The sequence below is a fragment of the Astyanax mexicanus genome, chromosome 11 (genome assembly GCF_023375975.1).
Source record: "Astyanax mexicanus isolate ESR-SI-001 chromosome 11, AstMex3_surface, whole genome shotgun sequence".
NCBI lineage: Eukaryota > Metazoa > Chordata > Actinopteri > Characiformes > Acestrorhamphidae > Astyanax > Astyanax mexicanus.
In genome coordinates this window covers 866,597-887,347 of record NC_064418.1, presented here as the reverse complement: position 1 = coordinate 887,347, position 20,751 = coordinate 866,597, and the positions used below count along the sequence as shown (strand labels likewise).

General features: G+C 37.0%; 1 protein-coding gene and 1 long non-coding RNA gene across 2 annotated transcripts in view; both read left to right on the top strand.

The window, feature by feature from the left end:
- The first annotated feature begins 2,707 nt into the window (after positions 1–2,707).
- Positions 2,708–20,751, top strand: part of LOC125805017 (uncharacterized) — a 73,550-nt gene continuing 55,506 nt past the window's right edge. The window contains exon 1 of the long non-coding RNA XR_007441286.1: positions 2,708–2,830. This is a non-coding gene — a long non-coding RNA (uncharacterized LOC125805017). The remainder of the gene's footprint in view (positions 2,831–20,751) is intronic.
- The window catches only part of LOC103040942 (cAMP-dependent protein kinase catalytic subunit PRKX), a 29,680-nt gene continuing 15,703 nt past the window's right edge, over positions 6,775–20,751 (top strand). Inside the window, exons 1-4 of the mRNA XM_022665664.2 lie at positions 6,775–7,242; positions 11,268–11,436; positions 14,767–15,030; positions 18,139–18,258. Of these exons, the coding sequence (XP_022521385.2) occupies positions 7,014–7,242; positions 11,268–11,436; positions 14,767–15,030; positions 18,139–18,258 (782 nt within the window). The 5' untranslated portion in view covers positions 6,775–7,013. The remainder of the gene's footprint in view (positions 7,243–11,267; positions 11,437–14,766; positions 15,031–18,138; positions 18,259–20,751) is intronic.

Sequence of the window (20,751 nt, the reverse complement as noted above, 5' to 3'; positions counted from 1 at the left end):
ATGTGATCAGTACTGAGGGGGTTAATGTGGTGGAGTGTGGTGGTTCTGCAGTATCAGAGGAGGTGAAATGAAATGAAACATAATGAAAGTTGATTTGCATAGAGACGGAACATCCAATCAGCAGTCTGCATCAGGTAAGACTAAAGCCTCTCTCTCTCTCTCTCTCTCTCTCTCTCTCTCTATTGCAGTCTAATAGTGTATTACCAGGCCTTTGCTCTGTGGGCAGTACCACAGCGCCGCCTCCTGGCTCCACACTCCACTGCAGTGCACCCACTGTGAGAATGTGATATTGATTAATGTTTCATAAAATAAAATAACTCATTATCAATATCAATATCATCATCAGTAGCAGCGTCAGTATCTCCCCGATACATAAATCTGCTGATCTCTGTTTCTGCTCACTGATAATATTTATTAGTCTTTATTTGGGAATAAGTTTAAGATATATTATATAGATGTATTAAACACAGTGATCTATTTTAAGCCTTTATTTATTTAACTGTCGATGTTTATGTCTTACAGCCAATGAAAACCAATCACATAGTACAAATAAACTGAGTTGCTACTGTGGTGTAGATAAAATCAAGCAGATATATCATAACACATATAATATAACACATATATTCATAATTCTCTGCTTAATTAAACAGTTAAAATCTGAAACAAAGTCATTTATAGTGGGTTTGGTTTTGAAACGCTGCATTATAGAGAAATATCTGACAGTGGTGCTCCACATTCAATAGTGATCACACTTTTCTGTATTGTAGATTAAATACTAAACTCATCCAAACTATGAAAAAGAAAAACTTATGGAATTATTTAGTTAAAAAAACTATTAAACAAACTAGAATATGTTTTTATGTTTTATATTATATATTTTATATATAGTAGCTCCTCTCGTCCTCTTGTGCTGGATTTTCTCAGTCAGTTTTATGAGGTAGAGTCTCCTGGAATTCAGGCTTTCAGTTAACAGCTGTGCTGAACTCATCAAGAGTTAATTACTTGAATTTCTTGCCTATTTTTTGCTCCTTTTTGTTCTTAATTTTATTTACAGTATTACATTCTTATAGTTTTTTCCTTAAATAGATTTTCGAACCTATGGTTTTATGCTTCCTACTAATTTTTTTTTTTTCAATTTTCTTTGTTTCATATCTTTTGTCTTATGAAAAATGCCGTCTTTTAACATTCCTTTTATAGTTTCTTCTTTTATTTATTTATTTGTCTTCTTTTGTTGTTTTTATTTATTGGTTAATATTTTTTTTACTCCTTTATGTTCTTAGTTTTATTTACAGTATTTATCTGAAGTCGCATTCTCACAATAGAATAGGTTTCTTTCTTAAATAGATTTTCTTACTTATGGTTTTATGATTCCTACTTTTTTCTTTGTTTTATATATATAAATATATATATATATATATATATATATATATATATATATATATATATATATATATATATATATATATATATATAGTGCATTACAGACAAAAAAAACATTCTTTCAGCATTTTTTCCCCATAACAAAGCCCCCATCAATAATCTCAGGAGTGTTAATGGACTGTAATCAAATCAGAGACAAAACTCTGAATTTGGATAAAATTCAGGTGTTAATCCTCCATTAAACTATTTTATAAGCATTTATTTATTTTATTTTTGATGATTATGGATGATTATCAGTGTTTCAGAAAATTAGAATATTATATAACACCAATTGGTATTTTTGTTACACAGTGTGAGCAGTGTACCAAGTCCTGCTGGAAAATGAAATCTGCATCTCCATAAAAGTTGTTTTCAGCAGAGGGAAGCATGACGTCCTGTAAGATTTTGCATTACAGACAGAAAACAGCGTTCTTTTAGCATTTTTTCCCCCCTAACTGAGATAATTCAGGTCTGAAAGGGTTAACCCCTGTTTAACTTTACCTCGGGAGGGTTTTATCTGGACTGTACAGTAATGAAGTTCACACTGCTGAGTAACAGAGCTCTGGGGACAGTTCTGCTCTGAATATAAATAATAATAATCATTTATTTATGGGTGTAGAAGACAGTGAATATTATTCTGTTAGTGGATTAAATCCTAACTGGACTGCAGGACTGCAGTGATTAATTACACCTGCAGTGCATTTCTCCCCAGAGGATGGAGAAACAGGAGGAGATCTCCTTCATGTCTCTATCGTTTCTCCTTTACAGAGAGAGAGAGAAAGAGCAAAGAGAGGAGCAGCATTAAACCCAGAGAACATGATAATACTGGGGGAACACAGGCCAGGTGGGGTTCAGGTGAGCATACAAGCTCTGAATGGGCTTGTTGTGTTTTTAATAGCGCTGTGTATTGGCAGAAACACAACATATCACAACACAGGGGTTATAATAATTGAATATATAACATATATACAGCTCTGATTTTGCTATTTATAGGTTTATGTTTGAGTAAAATGAACATTGTTGTTTTATTTTATAAACTACAGACAACATTTCTCCCAAATTCCAAATAAAAATATTCTCATTTAGAGCATTTATTTACAGAAAATGAGAAATGACTGAAATAACAAAAAAGATGCAGAGCTTTCAGACCTCAAATAATGCAAAGAAAAGAAGTTCATATTCATAAAGTTTTAAGAGTTCAGAAATAATCAATATCTGGTGGAATAATCCTGGTTGGTTTATAATTACAGTTTTTTTATGCATCTTGGCATCATGTTCTCCTCCACCAGTCTTACACACTGCTTTTGGATAACTTTATGCTGCTTTACTCCTGGTGTAAAAATTCAAGCAGTTCAGTTTGGTGGTTTGATGGTTTGTGATCATCCATCTTCCTCTTGATTATATTCCAGAGGTTTTTAATTTGGTAAAATCGATACTCTGTTTTACACAAGCAGTGTGGGCAGTGTGCCAAGTCCTGCTGGAAAATGAAATAAGATAAGCTAAGATACTTGTATTGACGTTGCACAGTGTACAACGAAATTTAGCAGCAATCTTTACGGTGTCTGAACAAAAATAAAATAAAATAAAAAAAAAACAGCTCTATGCACAAATACACAAAATTTACAGTATATATATTAAAATATATACAATATAAGTAATAAATCTGCATCTCCATAAAAGTTGTCAGATGCGGATTCATTCAATTTCATTTTCCAGCAGGATTTGAGACACTAATGTTTGGGTTTTCATTGGCTGTAAGTAATAATTATCAACAATAAAAGAATGTTTAATTATTGATGTAAGTTGATTTATTGATGTTATTGAGTGGAAGCACAAGGATACGTAGGGGCCAATCAGTGGAGGCACAATTGGGATTTCATTTATTTAACAGTATTTATAAATATTTTAGATAATTTGACTGATTCATCATGTTGAGCTCAATATTTATTTTTTCCTGGTCAAACTTAACAATGTTGAACAAACAAGGTTGTAAAGCTAATATTGTTTTTAAAAAGCTTATACCCATCAAAAATAGCACGTTGCTAATTGCTAATAATCTAATTCATAACACACTTAATTCTCTTTACACTGTATACGTGTGTTTATTAATCTGTAATATACTTAATTATGTGAAAATTACTATATTGTGGAGTTGATGGATGTTAGAGACCTTGTGCTCTTTAACTTTCTGTTTGAGGATGCCCCAGAGGTGCTCAACTGCGTTTAAGTTTGGAGACATACTTGAACCATCCATTAGCTTTAGCTTCAGCTTCATAGATAGTATTATAAAGCTCAATTAAACTTTTATAGACTAAAGTTAATAAGATATAATTTAATTGGACGATACAGGCAACACTGTTTTTAACAGTAAATGGTTTTAGCAATGCTAGCTGCATATTTTAGATATCACTAAATAGATACAGTCTGTAGTGTAAACAGAACAGTTAGCACTATGCTAACAGGTGGCTAAAAGGAAGCTAGCACTATTTCTTAGCTGGAGGTAAAAAAAACTTTCTCTGTAGTGCTGTAAGGTTTGTGAGGTTTCTTGAGATGGGCAGTTTAAATATTAATCAGCTTTAATTAGAACTGAGGCGGAGGCTGAAGTGGACGTTACATCTGATCAATTATTTAGACGTTGGACAAAAAGCCCTAAATCCGATATTCCTCTAAAGCCACGGTGACCTCCCTAACTGTCCACTTAAGAAGATGAACAAAGCTGTTTTATTCAATAAACCTCTGGATTTGTCGCAGCATAACATTAAAACCACCTCATTTATATTGTTTAGAGCCGTATAGACCCAAAATAACTCCACAAGTCCTCCACACTTCTTTTTTTTCTAAGCATTATCTACATTTTTCTTGCCATGTGCTCCCTAGTACATGGTCTTGTATTGTTCTCCTTGTTTCCACCCTTGTCTTCAGTACTTCAACCTGTGTCATTTGTAGCTCCACCCCCTCGTTACCTATTCCAGGTGTTCCTGTTTGTTGTTTCTTGTACATTTACACATCTGTTAGGTTGATAATGTTTCTTTGTTTTCTGTCTCTGTGTAATACATGTTTCTGTTTAATAAATAACTTACGTTTACATAAAACCCATTTTGTGAGAAAGTTAAAATATTTACAGACATTAAAAAACACAAAGGTACTGTTATATTTCTATATGATTTTTCATTTATTTTTTTTTTGGCTTGCCAAATGATTAAAATATACAGTTAATCTATATGTAGAGATAGTGAGTATTTTAATTTTAACACTGAATATACATTTTAATGTCCAAAATGTCCGTACCTACAAAATGCTGATAAATTACCCAGCTATGGTTAGCAACCTTATAGAAGCTCAGAGATTACCTGTTGAGCAGAAAAATAGCCAGCTCACCTATTTCCATTGCTGCAGAACACTGTTTGCATGCTGTTGTGTTCTACACCTGACAACCCTGAGTGTATTTTTGTATCTTACAGTGTAGTGTGTTTTTGCAGTTTCTATTTTTTTTTACTAAACAGTTGTATAGTTAATCTATATGTAGAGCAGGACATTGTTTTATTGATAGGTAAGTCATGTATTTGAAACATTTTGACTATGTATTACATCATTTAAATATATATATTTTTGGCTCCCCTGCAGCCAAAAATGATAATTCAACACCAGTTTGGATGGATTGCCAGAGTGTCTCAGATTCTTATGCTTAAACACGTCTTCAAATTTAAGAACTGACTGGTCAGTTGCTGCCTAACAAATCCCACTGGAACTAAATCATTAATGTCCTCCTCGTCACCTGACAGAGGTTATAATTGGTGATTCTGTCTGATCATCGTTTATGTTTAGAACCTATAACATACATCATGGTTTATTTATGGGTGATAAATGAGGATGTTGAGATCATGCATAATGCAGGTTGTTCAGTGTAAACTCCAGCATGCTCAGGGTTAAACAGGGGGATGAAATATGTAGCTGACGCTGGGCTTCCGGAAGTAAAGCCGCAGAGGTTTTCAGAGAATAAAAGATGCGAGGGCTCTCCTGGCGTGGGTCATTAGTAACGCTTCAGCAGACTAAAAGTCTACAGCACACCATGCATGCTCCTCCATCCCCAGGCTGGACCAGACCGGCCCGAATCACAATGGCCGCGGCTCACTGTCCGGCGCTGTGACGCTAACCTCCGCTAATAGCAGCATCAGGACGGATCTCAAAAGCTTTTAGAGTGAAAAATAAGCTAATTACATAAATTGGAAAATTGATGTCACTGTTCGAGTTCCTGAGGCAACTCGAACAGTTAAAAAGCTTCTGTCTTTTTTTGCAGGTAAAGGAAACAAGAGTGCTAACAGACATTTAATAGACGTTCGCTGTGCAATTCATGCAATTTAATCCCAACATATAATTATAAAGTACAGCTAATATAATACACTTTAATTTGACACAATCTGTGCAATACGGATTTCCCGTGCAATGCAGTGCAATCATTTCCAAAGCAATATAACAGATTTCTCTACAAAGATACAAACAGTCAGTGATATATATAAATATAAATATAGACTCCCATCCAGTGCAGTGCAACACATTGTCTTTTTTTTTTTTAGCTTTTTGCAATGCAATAGCCGTATCCTATACAGCTCTGGAAAAAGAAAATAGGAGACCTCTTTAACATGATGAGTTTCTTTGATTTTACCAAATTAAAAACCTCTGGAATATAATCAAGAGGAAGATGGATGATCACAAACCATCAAACCACCAAACTGAACTGCTTGAATTTTTGCACCAGGAGTAAAGCAGCATAAAGTTATCCAAAAGCAGTGTGTAAGACTGGTGGAGGAGAACATGATGCCAAGATGCATGAAATTAAAACTGTGATTAAAAACCAACCAGGGTTATTCCACCAAATACTGATTTCTGAACTCTTTTTTTCTTGTGATTTCAGACATTTCTAAATGTATTGCAAATAAATGCTCTAAATGATGACAATATATTTACTTGGAGTTTGGGAGAAATGTTGTCTGTAGTTTATAGAATAAAACAACAATGTTCATTTTACTCAAACATAAACCTATAACTACCGAAATCAGAGAAATGCAATGCAATAAACGTATGGCCAATGCATCCTAAGTATAGTACAATAGAATGAATTAATGCATTCCTATAGCTTTTTTATGTGCAATGCAAAATATTCCCACTAAATAAATGTAATATGTGTAATATGTATATTGTAATAATAAGAATGTAATGCAACAGACTCCTCCCAAGTGCATGGTAATAAACTCCACCTATCTAAAGCTATATACTCTTGTCCAGTGAAATGCAGAGCAATGTTGACTAATGCAAATCCTGCACCTTTGTGAAATGCAACATGGTGACCGGAAGCAGTCTCGTGCTGCACAGCACTGCTGACTCCTCCCGTGCAGTGCAACAGACTCCTCCCGTGCTCCCCGTCCCAGAGCTCCCAATCCAGACCAGTCCAGCCGAGAGGCGCGCGCACACCATGCTCGCCTCTGTAAATCCGCAGTGCTTAACGGACGGGTAGCATCCTCAGCTCGCGCGCGAGGAGGCGGAGTGCATGGCGACAAAACACCTAAAATGAGGCGCAGCGCGAGCGGAATTAGAGGATGACAGCAGCCAAGACGTCGCCCGCGCGAGGCACGGCATCAGGAGGAGGATCCGGAGGAGGAGGAGCGGGAGGAGGATCCGGAGGAGGCGGAGGAGGAGGAGAAGCGTCCCGGGACGGAGGCAGCGCGAGGAGGGGCGCGCGCTCGCCGGCCGGCGCGCAGTGCATGCAGCCCCAGCCCGGCTGCTCGGACTTCTCCCCGGGCATCCTCGACTCGGTCGCCACCGTGGGTGCGTGCACGTCCCGCAAACGTTTCTCACACTCTTTTTAACCTACCGCTTTGCACGTGCACGTGAATGCATGCCCTCTCCACGAGCAACTCGGTCCGAGCACCGCGCTCGACGAATTTCAATAACAATAGAGAATAGAGAATAACAAAGGCGGACGGGCGCGTGCGTGCTTTGAAAGGTGTAATCCCATGCAATTTCGCACGCGCATGCTCTACAAAAAGGGATGCACCATATGCATCGGAATATTTAATTAAAGTATGTAATTAGAGCTGCAGGTGCACCAAAAGGAGAAATCTTGTGCACTTTGCTTTTAGTGCAAGTTTGCATTTGCAGCACCTGAAAAGCATTGCACAATGACATAAAAGGACGTCATGCATGCACTTTGCATGTGCATGCTCTAAAAACAGGGATGCATCTTAGTTTAAATATATGCATTTAATTAGAGCAGAGGGATTAGGCAGATTGCTTATACAAAAACAGGCTTTTAATTCCTGCAGTGGTGAAATGAAAAGAAAAAATGGCAAAATTATGAAAACTCTATCAAAAGATTGTGTTCAGTTTTCGGCCTTCTGTAAATGTTTTCATTTTGTTTGGTTGTGGACAAAAATGAAATAAAATAAATTTTCTTGCATCTCTAATTGTAAAGGCAAGCTTGCATGCGTGTGCTAAAAAAGGTGTACGTTTGCACCTTGCTTTTAGAGCCAGTTTGCATTTGGCACATCTGAAATGTATTGCAGAATATGAAATGACACACACAATGCAATACCTCCATATGCTGGTGAGGTTATTTAAATAGAGCAGCAGGCTGTCTCAAGTGAGCAACTCTGAAAGGTGTGATATTATGCACATGCTTAGATAAAAATAGACACTTTAATTTATGAAGTGGTGAAAAAAGTGAGAAAAAACTTGTGGAAAAAGTGCATTTAGTATTTCACCTTGTGCTAAATGTATATTTGTTCAATTTTGGACAAACGTTTAATTTTGGTGCACCCCTAATCAAACTGCAGGCTTGTACCTGTAATAGCAATATAAATCAAATATTTTTTTTTTCAGACTGAATATTTGCCAAATCCATATTTTGCAGGCATGTTCTCCTAAAGATATAATCCCATACACTTTGCTTTAATTGCAAGTTTGCATTTGGAGCATCAAGCAGAATATGATATGACATGTAGACATGCACTGGATATTTGGAAGCGTTTTAAATTATGCACCTATGAATAAAAAAAATGCATGACATAGCATGCATTTTGCACATGCATGCTTTAAAAGGATGCATGATGCACCTGTACAATTAGTACAATATTATATTAGAACTAAAGGTCTGCACATGTGTGCTTCGAAAGGTGTAATTCTCTGCATGTTTGCTTTGTGCACGTTTGCAGTGTCCAGTAGAATATGATCACATGCCATGCATTTCTCACATGCATGCTGTAAAAAACGAGTGCATGATGCATGTCTGCAATTACAGTACAGCATTAAATTAGAGTTGCAAGCTGGCACATGCAGACTCTGAACTGTAAAAGCATGGGACTAAAGGTTTCAGACTAATTGGAGACTAAGGAGTTGTAATCAGTTGTAATTAAGACACATGCTCTGAAATATGATATGCATTTTGCTTAGTGCATCAGAATTATAGCTGCAGGCTGGCAAATGAATTTGCATTGTGATAATGGAGTGCAGCCGCAGCACTGAGAAGCGGGAAAGCTTAAGGCCGCCTCCGGCATGCTCTGGATTGATATGCATGTGGATTGTAACAGTGCACTGGGCTGCAGGGTGCAGGTGTATTCACAACAGTTCCCTGACCCATTTCCCTGTAGTTTCAATGCTAGCGGCTGCGCTATGGACCTAAATGTATATTTAGAAATATATATATATATATATATATATATATATATATATATATATATGATATGTATATATGCACCACATCAGGCCTGGTGGACCCCCTGCAGCAAAGCAGATTAGGACCACCGGCGAGCAAAAGAAGAGCTCCATTTGGCTTTATGATGACACAGGCGATCTGTGATGCATCCTCTATTTGCTTGCAAATTAACTTTATGGATTGCAGAGCACTCAGTTAGAGCCGGAACATCCAGCTGCACAAATGCTGGCTCTCCTGCTGGTTTAGCACTAAATGCAACAGTGATTAAAAGCCAGTGTTTGAAAGACGATGATGCATTAAGCTGGATAATTCTGGAAAATATCATGCAAATAAAAAAATAAACAAGCCCAATTCCAAAAGCGTTTTTTTATCATTAAAAACCTTATAAGCCCATATTTTATTCACTATTCTGTTTTGATGGATGCAGTATGTGGTTAAGCATTTGTGGTTTTCCCCAACCTCACGTACATTCAAGTACATTTACCCATGATTGGGTATTCACGTATTCACATATTCACTTTTCAGAACTATATTTGTAACGTATGCATATTTAAATGTATATTTATATGGCACATCCGTCACTTTTATAATCAATGTCATTGCAACATCTATTGCACTGCTCCGATTACAGATAGATCTTTACCTTGTATAGAATTTTTTTTTTATATACTCTTAAATATTTTCTTATATTCTTCTGTGTTTTAATTTATGTTTAAATATGTTTCTTATTGTATTGTTTTGTTGCTGCTGGATGCCTAAATTTCCTTTGGGATAAATAAAAAAGTATCTATCTATCTATCTATCTATCTATCTATCTATCTATCTATCTATCTATCTATCTATCTATCTATCTATCTATCTATCTATCTATCTATCTATCTATCTATCTATCTATCTATCTATCTATCTATCTATCTATCTATCTATCTATCTATCTATCTATCTATCTATCTATCTATCTATCTATCTATCTTTTTGCTGAAATATACAAGACATACCCTAAAAGAGACGTTGTCTAAATCTGAGCAAACAGTATGTTGTTCTATAATCTTATATACTGTTTAGCACTGAAATTCTTTGCCAGTTGCCAAACACCCAGCTGGATTTCATAAATTCGCTTTTCTTTTATACTGTGAAACAAATATTATGGGGCTTAATATGCTGCTGTTCCTCCACATGCTGTTGAAGCAGCTCCTTCTACTAAAATTCTGGAGGTTTCCTGAGGGTATCTGTCTCTGAGATGTTCCAGTAAATACTTAGAAGTAGAAAACAAGTCCTGAACAAGCAGATACAAGATCCTGTAAGTGTTTCAGACTTGGTATTCCAGTGAATCCTACAGATAAATGATGGCTGGACATCTCAAACATTTCAAATGTGACATTTCAAACGTTAATATAATATAACTTAAATACAAAAAGCTGTTTTTAAATGATTATTCCATTTATTTAGGGAAAATATTCTGTGGAATATAAGGTGGAATTTTTTGGATGGTATGTGAAAATCCTGAAAAAGAAGCTGAAGCATACTTGGGCTCTGCAGCAGGACAATGACCCAAAACACACCAGCAAATACAGCACTAAATGACTTAAAAAAATACATAAAATAAAACTAAATGAAGGTTTTAGAGTGACCTAATCAAAGTCTGATTGAGATGCTGTGGATGATCTTAAACAGGCGGTTTTAGGGTCAAAAACCCTCCAGTATGGCTGAATTAAAACAATTCTGTAAAGAAGAGAGGGCCAAAATTCTCATTACCAGTTATCGTAAACACTTGATTGCAGTTTTTGCCACCATGAGTGACACAAACAAGTTATTAGGATTAGGGGGAAATGCTTTGGTTTGAGTAGATTTTGTTCCCTTAATAAATGAAAATATCATTTAAAAACTAATATTTTGTTGAATTATTCCAGGTTATATTTGTCTGATATAAAAATGTAAGGATGATAAAAAGCAAAAATCTGAAAAATTATTATTATTAGTAGTAGTAGTAGTGTTTTAATTCACTTTTTGAAAATAATATCTGCGGTTTGGATTAGATCAGACCAGAATTAATATTAATTTAACAGCAGTAAAGACCTGGAACTCATCATATCTGTTTCTATGTGAGGGTTGATGTGGTTCGTGTCTCGTGTCTCTGCAGGGACGGGGACGTTTGGACGAGTGGTTCTGGTCCAGGACCGGAGATCTAAGGGCTTTTTTGCGCTGAAGTCGATGAGGATTGTGGATCTGATCCGGCTGAAGCAGCAGCAGCACGTCCACAACGAGAAGGAGGTTCTGATGGAGGTCAATCATCCCTTCATCGTCAAGCTGTGAGTTCAGCCGGGGTTATTATTCTTATCTTTAAAAAACAGCAGCAGAGAAAAAACAGCGAGAGAGGTTGGAGAAAGAACCTGTTAACTTAACATGAGTTCATCAATATTTTAACAGGTGTAAAGAATAGTCATTTTTTAAAATATATATTATATATCACATAATAGTACACATGCACTGGATGACTGATATGGGATTTAAGATAAAAATTAAGAATGTTTTGCTGTTTATCATGTCTGTAGGTTATTCTGAACCTGTGTTATGAACTCTAGAATAGCTGGTTAGCTGCAATGCTAGCAGCCTGGCTCAGTCAGGTTTTATCCACAATGCTAACAGCCACAGCAGACAGCCTTAACAGTGTTAAAGCAGTTTAGCCACAATGCTAACAGCCAGTCTCATTAGGCTTAGAGTATAGACATAATATATGTAGATGCCTCATTGCGGGCTGGAGCGTAATCCAGCGTCGCCGCCATATTGGTTGGGTCTCCTCATTCTAGGTTAGCACCATAGCTTTTAGAGGTTTTTAGAGCTTTTAGAGGATTTTAGAGGTTTTAGAGGATTTTAGAAGTTTTATCTCCCCAGTGTGTGTGTATATATGTGTTTGTATATATACATTAATTCATGCATACACTTATCAATATGCCATAACATATGTGTGTCTTTGTTAAAGAGCATAATACAAAGTATTTTAGCATTAAAGCAGATATTTGTCATATGTGACATATGTGTCCTATATCATTAGTACATCTCTGCCATTTGAAATAAACCAAACCGTGTGAAAATCGGGTAAAAAATTGTAAAGTTATTATTATAGTTGTATTAAACACCTTTCTCAGGACAAATAAATGCACTTGGGGTCCATGAGACCCATCCAATATGGCGGCCACACTGATGCACATAAGCTCCAATAGGTGGCGTCAGTTTATGAAGCGTCTACTTACTGTATATTGTGTCTATGGTTTAGTGAGTGTGTTAGCCCCAATGTTTACTGTTTTTCTGAGCTTGATTACTCACTGATAGTTGTTGACAGTGTTGATGAACACCATGTTCATTTAGGCCAGAGGTTTAGCTCCAACCCTAATCTAACACACCTGATCCAGGTGATAATTAAGCAATAGAACACGAGAGGGAGTGTGTTATCGTGAATAACATCACGGCTGTGATTTGGTCTTAGGGAACCTAAAGAACCTTAAGAAATCCAGAATGAATATGCTTTATTATGGACAGTGCCTTTCACAAAAAGTAGTTCCACAACAACTGTAACAGAACCATAACTTAACTACAAAATGGTGTATAGTTTATACAGAATAACACCACGAACATTAGCTGGAAATAAGCGAAGATGGTAAATGTTAGGACTGTGAAATAACGCTAAAACTCTCCTATCCTGCACAGTGGAGTCGTCTTCAGGTGAACGCTGTGCGTTTTTTAAGTATTTCTGCTTGTTTTGTTGGGTCGTGTTGGTTTTAGCTAGCCGGCTGGACTGTGGTTAGGTTAGCATAGCTAGCATAGGTTAGCATAGCTTAGGTCAGCATTAACTTAGCTTAGCCTTAGCCTAGCATTGCGGGCAAACGTGCCGTGGCTGAGCGCTAGCCTGTGCTAAGCTAATGCTAAAGCTGCTGGTGCCGCTGGAGGTGATGATTCAAAACTGTCCTGTGTGTATAAATACGCCATTACTCAGCAACGCGTCGGTGGAGTGATACAGGTTTAGTGTGAGAAGGCCGTGATGGTATCACAAATATCATCATGGCTAGAACACTTCTCAACCAATCAGATTGTGAACTGTTGTATAAAGACCAACAGAGATTTCTGCATATTAGAGCCAGGGTTTTAAAACTGAACTTTGCATGGTGGTATATCTCCTATGGATGGACTATGAATAAACAACTCTGTTTTAATTTTAGATAATTTTAGACAGAAAGATCGGTATAATATCTGTACAATAAATCCCTCCACCCAAATGTACATAAAACACAGCTTTTTTATGAGTTTTTCTTTAAACGAAGACATGAACATAGAAAAGCAGGGTGATCGGATGATGCTTCAGCATCTACCGTGCTCCAGTCTTTATCCAGATATGGAAACGTCAATATTCTCGACCCATATGGATTTCTGTGGAATTAGACTGGGGTTATATTTCATTCCTGCATCTGTGGACGATATTGGGTTCACATTATCTCAGTGTGCTGTTAAACTGAAGCCCAGGCTCTCAGATATCTTCTAAAAGTATCTTCACCCATATCAGGTGAAGCTTATAGGAGCATCTCCTTTAGTGCTTATGCATCTCCAGATCTCCAGCCTTACGTTTTCTCAATGCTAATGATCAGCCAGGGCTTTTACCTTCTGATTGGCTCATTAGAGTGTGAAATATCAGGTATCAAAGCTTCTTTTTTTTTTCTACATAGTAAATGAATAGTGAAGTGATCTATCGGACTATGAAGGAACACATAAAGAATCATGTAGTAACTTAAAATTACTGTTAAACACATTTTAAAAATACTCTGTGACGAAGCATTTAGGTGCTCTTATCTGGGGAGCTGTTTCTGAACTTGTGGATTCTGAGGCTGGTAACTCTGATAAACTCTGAGCTGTACAACCTTGGAAGGCCCTGATGAATGCCAGTTCCATCATCATTATATTTTTGATGGTCTTTTTTTTTGCAACTCCACTTAAGGAAACGTTTCTATTTTTAAATATTTAGTTGAGTAGTTGTTGCTTCTCATAATCTGGATTCGAACATTACTCAAATATTCACTATTCACTGTATACCTGTAACTCTACCTCTTCACTACTTTACTTTAACTGATGCTCTTAAACACTTTATTAAGAGACAAGAAATTCAAGTAATTAACTCTTGATGAGTTCAGCACAGCTGTTAACTGAAAAAATCCAGCAGAGATGTGTGAAACTAATCATCTACACAAGAGGAGCTACTTTTGAAGAATCTAAAATATAAAGAATTTTCTTGTTTGTTTAACACGTTTTAATTTACTAAACCATTCTATATACTTTTATCATGGTTTGGATGACCTATTATTAATCTACAATGTAGAAAAAAAGGCTTTTGTCAACAATTTCTAAACCAAACTACCAGTGTATCAGAGCTAAACTCCTGTATTGTGAATTATTAAATGAACTACAGTATCTAAGTACAGTATCTATCCACAGCTTTGTCTCATATATTGTTTTTATACTGTAAGAGGCAAGTTTGAGTGTATCAGGTACATCAGGGTCACTGTTAAAGTGGGTCCAGCACCCAAAAATCATCCAGAATTCTCTTTTTGAGTCTTGAGTTCTTCTCACCCTCTTTTTTTCCCGTTGATCTGCAGGTACTGGACGTGGCACGATGAGCGCTGTCTCTTCATGCTGCTGGAGTTTGTGCCGGGCGGAGAGCTTTTCACGTACCTGAGGAGTCGTGGGAAGTTCGGAAACGACACGTCCATGTTCTTCTCCGCTGAGATCATCTGCGCTCTGGAGTACCTTCACTCCAAAGACATCGTCTACAGGGACCTGAAGCCGGAGAACATCCTGCTGGACCGGGAGGGACATGTCAAGCTCACCGACTTCGGCTTTGCTAAGAAGGTCATCGACAGGTGAGTTTTACACAAAAATGTTCCTCTTTGTTCTTTGGATCTGAACAATTGAGTTTTAGCTCCCTCAAGTTACTCTTGCTGTGTGTTTTGGGTCATTGTCATGCTGGAAGGCCCAGCCACGAATGAATTTCCAATGCAATTGTTGGCCAAGGAAGCCTGTTTTAAATTGTTTTAAATTAGTTTTTTTATTATTTTTTCTTAATTAATTATTTTTATTTTTTATTTATGTATTCTAACTTTTTTATTATTAATTTTATCATTTCTTATCATTCATAACGTTTTACTTTACTTTTACCATTATCTTTTTACTTATTTTATATTTTATACTTTTGTACTTTTTATGTGTCAATTAGTTTTTTTATGGTATTTTAGAATTTTCTAATAGAATTTACATATATTTTTTATTTATATATATTAAATGTTGATTTAAAATGAGTACTTCTTTTATTTATAATTTTTTACTATTTCATTCCCTATTATTTCAAATGTATTAATCCCTTTGATGTTGTAAATGCTCGGCAACATTGTAAATGAGGGTCACCTCACAATGTTTTTCCCGAGTTAAAATAATGGTTGATTATATACATACATACAACTTCAGAACCACATAAATAAGCCTATATTAGATATTATTGACGCATAGAGGAAAGGAAATTGTGTGGTGATTTAGGCATGCAGTTAGCGCCAACGTGATTAGCGAATATAGATTTTCATTACTTATTAGCGACATCTGCCTTAGGCATTTCGGGATAATTACATTATTGACTTATCAGACGATTAATGAACATGAAAACATCAATACATTTTTCTACCCTCAACATTACTACAGTTTAACTGCTGCTGTAGTCTTTCACGCCCTGTATTCAAGCGATATGCAGACATCTATCTGTAACTTCTGAGGAAATGTGTATATGTAAGATAACCTGAGTAAATACAAAATGCAGTTTATAAACTATGAATTAATTTATTAAGGAAAAAGCCTAATAACTGACAGACCTGTAGAATCAAGAAATTACTTAAGTGAACCTAACAAAACATGAAGCAGATCTCAAAAAGCAGCACATTATTCCATGATCTGAAAAAGTTTAAAAACAGATGAGAGCTATTATTCACAAATGGAGAAATTACCCCAAAAGGGCATCAAGAACTCATCCAGGAGGTCCCAAAAGAACCCAGAACAACATTTAAAGAACTGCAGGATCTCACTCGCCTCAGTTAAGATCAGTGTTAATGATTTAATAATAAAAAGAGACTTTTTTCAACATTGATTGTCTTAAAGATCTCCTGGGTAAATGTTCTTTGGACTGACGAGACAAAAGTAACTTTATGGAAGGTGTTTTTCAGGAAAACATCATGTAAGCTTTCTATTTGACATAACATACTAAATAGTTAAAAGGTTTTAATAGTTTTAAAATTATTTAGTGTAATGTTGTAGTTAAAATCCTAGTACTACAACAGTAAAAGGAGAAATAATATAATAGGTTTTGTGTATTTATTTTTTTGTGTAAATACCTGTTCTGCTATGTGATTGGTGGAAGAAGTCACATGTTTGTTGAGAGTTTTGGGGGTGCTTAATGCGGGTCCCTGAAACAGTAGAAAATAAATAGCGCTTCAAGTTTTTTTTGCTTTTCTTGTCGATAAAAGAGTGATCCAACCACCTTATATCGAACTCGAGACTTACGGTCATATCATCGTAAACATCGTACTAAACGTAAAACATGGTGGTGGTAGTTTGAAGGTCTTTAGGTCTTTTGCGTCTTTGCTGCTTTATAGCCTCGACTAAACTTGCTGTAATTGATGGAAACATGAATTCTGATGTTTACCAGAAAATCCTGAAGGAGAATTTCTGTTTTTCGGTTCCTGTCTGAGGGGATTGTTGCCCTCTGGTGGCTGAGGAGCACAGTGCAGCTCTCTGTGGGGAACCCCTGTGGTACAGCGATAGTCGCACTGAATACAGATTAGATCTGGAGAGAAGCAGAGAGATGATCAATACAGCATCTGGAGCGAATTAACAGAATTAATACTATACTATTAGAGTATAATAAAAGAGTATAGTACAGAATAATTCAGCTTAATGTCAACTGTTGCTAATCTATTAACAAGCAGTAGAGTTATTATTATTATTAATATTATTATTCATTATTATGACAAAAACAACCTTAACTAACTGCATTTGATTTAGAAATAGAAATGAGAATATCTACTAACACTGCAAATCTGTTTTATATCATATAGAATACAATATAATAATATAATGCATAATTTAAGGGTTTTAGGTGTATATATGTGAAGTGCAGAGTGGCTAACAGCAAAGCGCTGCACTATTGTCAATTTGCTTTTGGCTGTGCACAGCGTGAGCCTGCACTTAATGATCTCTCTCGAGGCTGAGAAAAGAAAGAGAGAGAGAGAGAGAGAGAGAGAGAGAGAGAGAGAGAGAGAGGAATAGAGAGAGAGAGAGAGAGAGAGAAAGAGGAGAATAGGTCGATGGTTCAGGAGCAGCAGACCCCACTCCAGCCTGGAGTCACTCTCCCGCAGGAGAACAAACTGTTTTTATAATGGGCCCTGACCAGGGGACAGAAACAAACAAGGAGAGAGATAGAGAGAGAGAAGAAGAGAGAGAGAGTAAGAGAGAGAGAGAGAGAGAAAGGCACTTGTTGTGGTATTGAGATTCTGTTTGTGTACGCAGTAGACAGTGATAATGAGGAAGATGGATGATCACAAACCATCAAACCACCAAACTGAACTGCTTGAATTTTTACACCAGGAGTAAAGCAGCATAAAGTTATCCAAAAGCAGTGTGTAAGACTGGTGGAGGAGAACATGATGCCAAGATGCATGAAAAAAACTGTGATTAAAAACCAACCAGGGTTATTATTCCACCAAATATTTAAAGATTTCCAAACTCTTAAAACTAAATGTTATTAATATGAACTTGTTTGTTTTCTTTGCATTATTTGAGGTCTGAAAGCTCTGCATCCTTTTTTTGTTATTTCAACACTTGAGAGTGCATTGCTTTCAGCAGATTTTTGTGCAGTGATGGAGTGTGTCCAGAATACACTGATTTAAAGTGTGTGTGTGTGTGTGTGTGTGTGTGTGTGTGTTTTGCAGGACATGCACATTGTGTGGAACTCCAGAGTACCTGGCTCCTGAGATCATCCAGGGCAAAGGGCACGGGCTGGCGGTGGACTGGTGGGCTTTAGGAGTGCTCATCTTCGAGATGCTGTCTGGGTGAGTTTAAATCAAACGAGTTTTCCAACCTAAAAACACACCAGGAACAGGGGTGTCGTCATGTTTCCCTTGTAATTCATCAGGTCTGGCTGCTGGGTGGTGAGACCTGTAAAGCTAAGCTTAGTAAACAAAACTGTAATTCTTAAAAAACATATTTTCTTAAAGTCAAACGAGTGCTGGATATTAATCTACACAGATTTCTCTCCTGAAACCTGTTTATTTGGGTGAGTAAAGCGCTTACGTGCAGCAGCATTAGCACTAGCAGCTAACCGCTAGCCACATTTAGCGGCAAATGCCCCCCAATAGCGCTACACTGAGAAACCTTGAGTGTTCCCGTAAACCGGGGTGCTATCAGCTAGCGGTTCCTCCCACGTAGCTTGTTTTAACACTGTAAAAATGCAGACTACAATCCAATATACTTAGCTCTGAACAATGAAAAATCTAACGCTTAGCGTGATTATCGGCTAATGCTAATACTGCTCCAGAAGTGCTATAATTCATACATAAAGTGCAATGGATTTAAAGGCGCACTCTTGATTTTAGGGCAAATCAAAGGATTTTACGTGTGCTTTATAGTGTGTAAAAAATATAGTAATTAGTTTTAATCATTTTATTATTTTACCTGTTTCTAAAGCACATTTACATCAGCTGCTGTAAATATGGTTATGGGTGGGGGAAGTTACAGTAACTAAACGTATATATAGTGTGGAAGGGTGTGTAACTACCTTCACCATGTTTGGAAGCTGTACATCAGCCTGCGTAACTGTCACTGTAAATCACGTTAAAGCATGAGATTCAGATAATATATGAGGGAATTCTGGGACTTCTACACACGACTCACTCATCGATATGATGCATAAACTGGGGAAAACTAAGGATCTTCTGGTAAATCTGGTTCTGTAAATGGCATTTCCAGTTTACATACAGGAAAGTTATTCTTGTTTTTCCATTTTACTCTGAATGCGTTCGTCCCCCTCCTCCTCCTCTCGATCTGATGGAGAAAGGCCATTAGCATCTCCGATAGCGCTTTGATCTCGGCTCTACTCTTTATTCTCTTTAGTCTCACTAAACATCCCTAAAACTGAGGAACGCTGATCGATAGCTTTTCCATTTGTAGTTGTAATTAAGCCATTTGGAGCAGCTCCTGCTGTAAAACGCTCCTTCTGGAGCCCGAGGTCGGAGGTTTATTAGCCTGGGTTATTGTTTTACAGAGTACACACACTCACACACACACACTCTCTTTCAAACACACACACTTACGTGGGCAAACTGTATCTGTTAGGCTCCTCAGAGTTATAGTCCTAGTTTTTCACTGTTAAAATCAAAGTAAAAGTTAAAAAAGTCATAAAGAAGCAGGGGTCTGTAAAGTTAAAGTTTTAAATAATACCCCCAAATTAATAAAAATTTAGTAAAAAAAAAACATCTATGCACACTCTGACTGCTAGATCAGATTTTTTTCATGGCTGTGTGAACGTGCCAAATTAATTTTTTTCAAAAATCTTCAGATCTTTTTTGCACTATGAGGCACACCGGATTATAAGGCTCACTATCAATAAACTTTGCTTTTCTGGTCTATTTTCATACATAAGGATCCTTATGTGACACTAGTAAGGAACAGTGTTGTCGCCATTCAGCTTAACGATGAGCGATGAGACCTGTAAAGCTAAGCTAAGTTAAATGAACAAAGCTGTAATTCTTAAAAAAAGGTCGAACAAGCACTGTGTGTTAAAATAAACAGATTTTTCTCCTGATAACTGTTTATTTGGGTGAATAAAGAGCTTCTGTTTATTTACAGCAAGCTTAGATTTCCAGATTTCCACTAAGGCTGGGTGCTGACCCACTTTCATATGTGGTCCTAAATCGGATACGTATCCAATCCACGGACGTGTGACGTGAATGTAAGCGGTCAAATCATGCAGGAATTCATGCGTCTTCTTGCTTTTACGCATTAGCATTAGCATTAGCGCTACGTGCTTCTCTTTTCTCGTACCCACACTGCATCTCTTGGTGCAGCTGTGCAGCTATAGCTGCAAAAAAAACAGCAAAAGCAAACCGCCTGTCCTTTTTTCTGCACCTCCTGGACCTGAGCATGAACTTCAGAGCAGCTGTTTACTCTCCACTCCAGCAAAAGATGCTCCACATATGAGCTGCTAACTCATCCATTTCCCTTTATAAAGCTACGAGTCTCTCCTCTCTCTAATATGAGGGGTTTTTGTTGTTGGTGAAGAAGGAGGCGTTTATACAGGTATCAATGTGCAGCATGTGAGACGATTCAGGAACAGATTCTGTGTTCACATTACACACAGATACAGATCACTTACATTTGTGAGTGTGATTTGAGCAACATGGCTTATAATGTGAACAGAGCCTCTGCTCACTCTGCTCACTCTTCATCCTCCGCTAACAGCCTCAGCAGCATTACATCTTCCACATCAGACTTCCAGGCAGCAGAGGCCGTCACCCGATACGCTCACCACACCACACTACACCCAC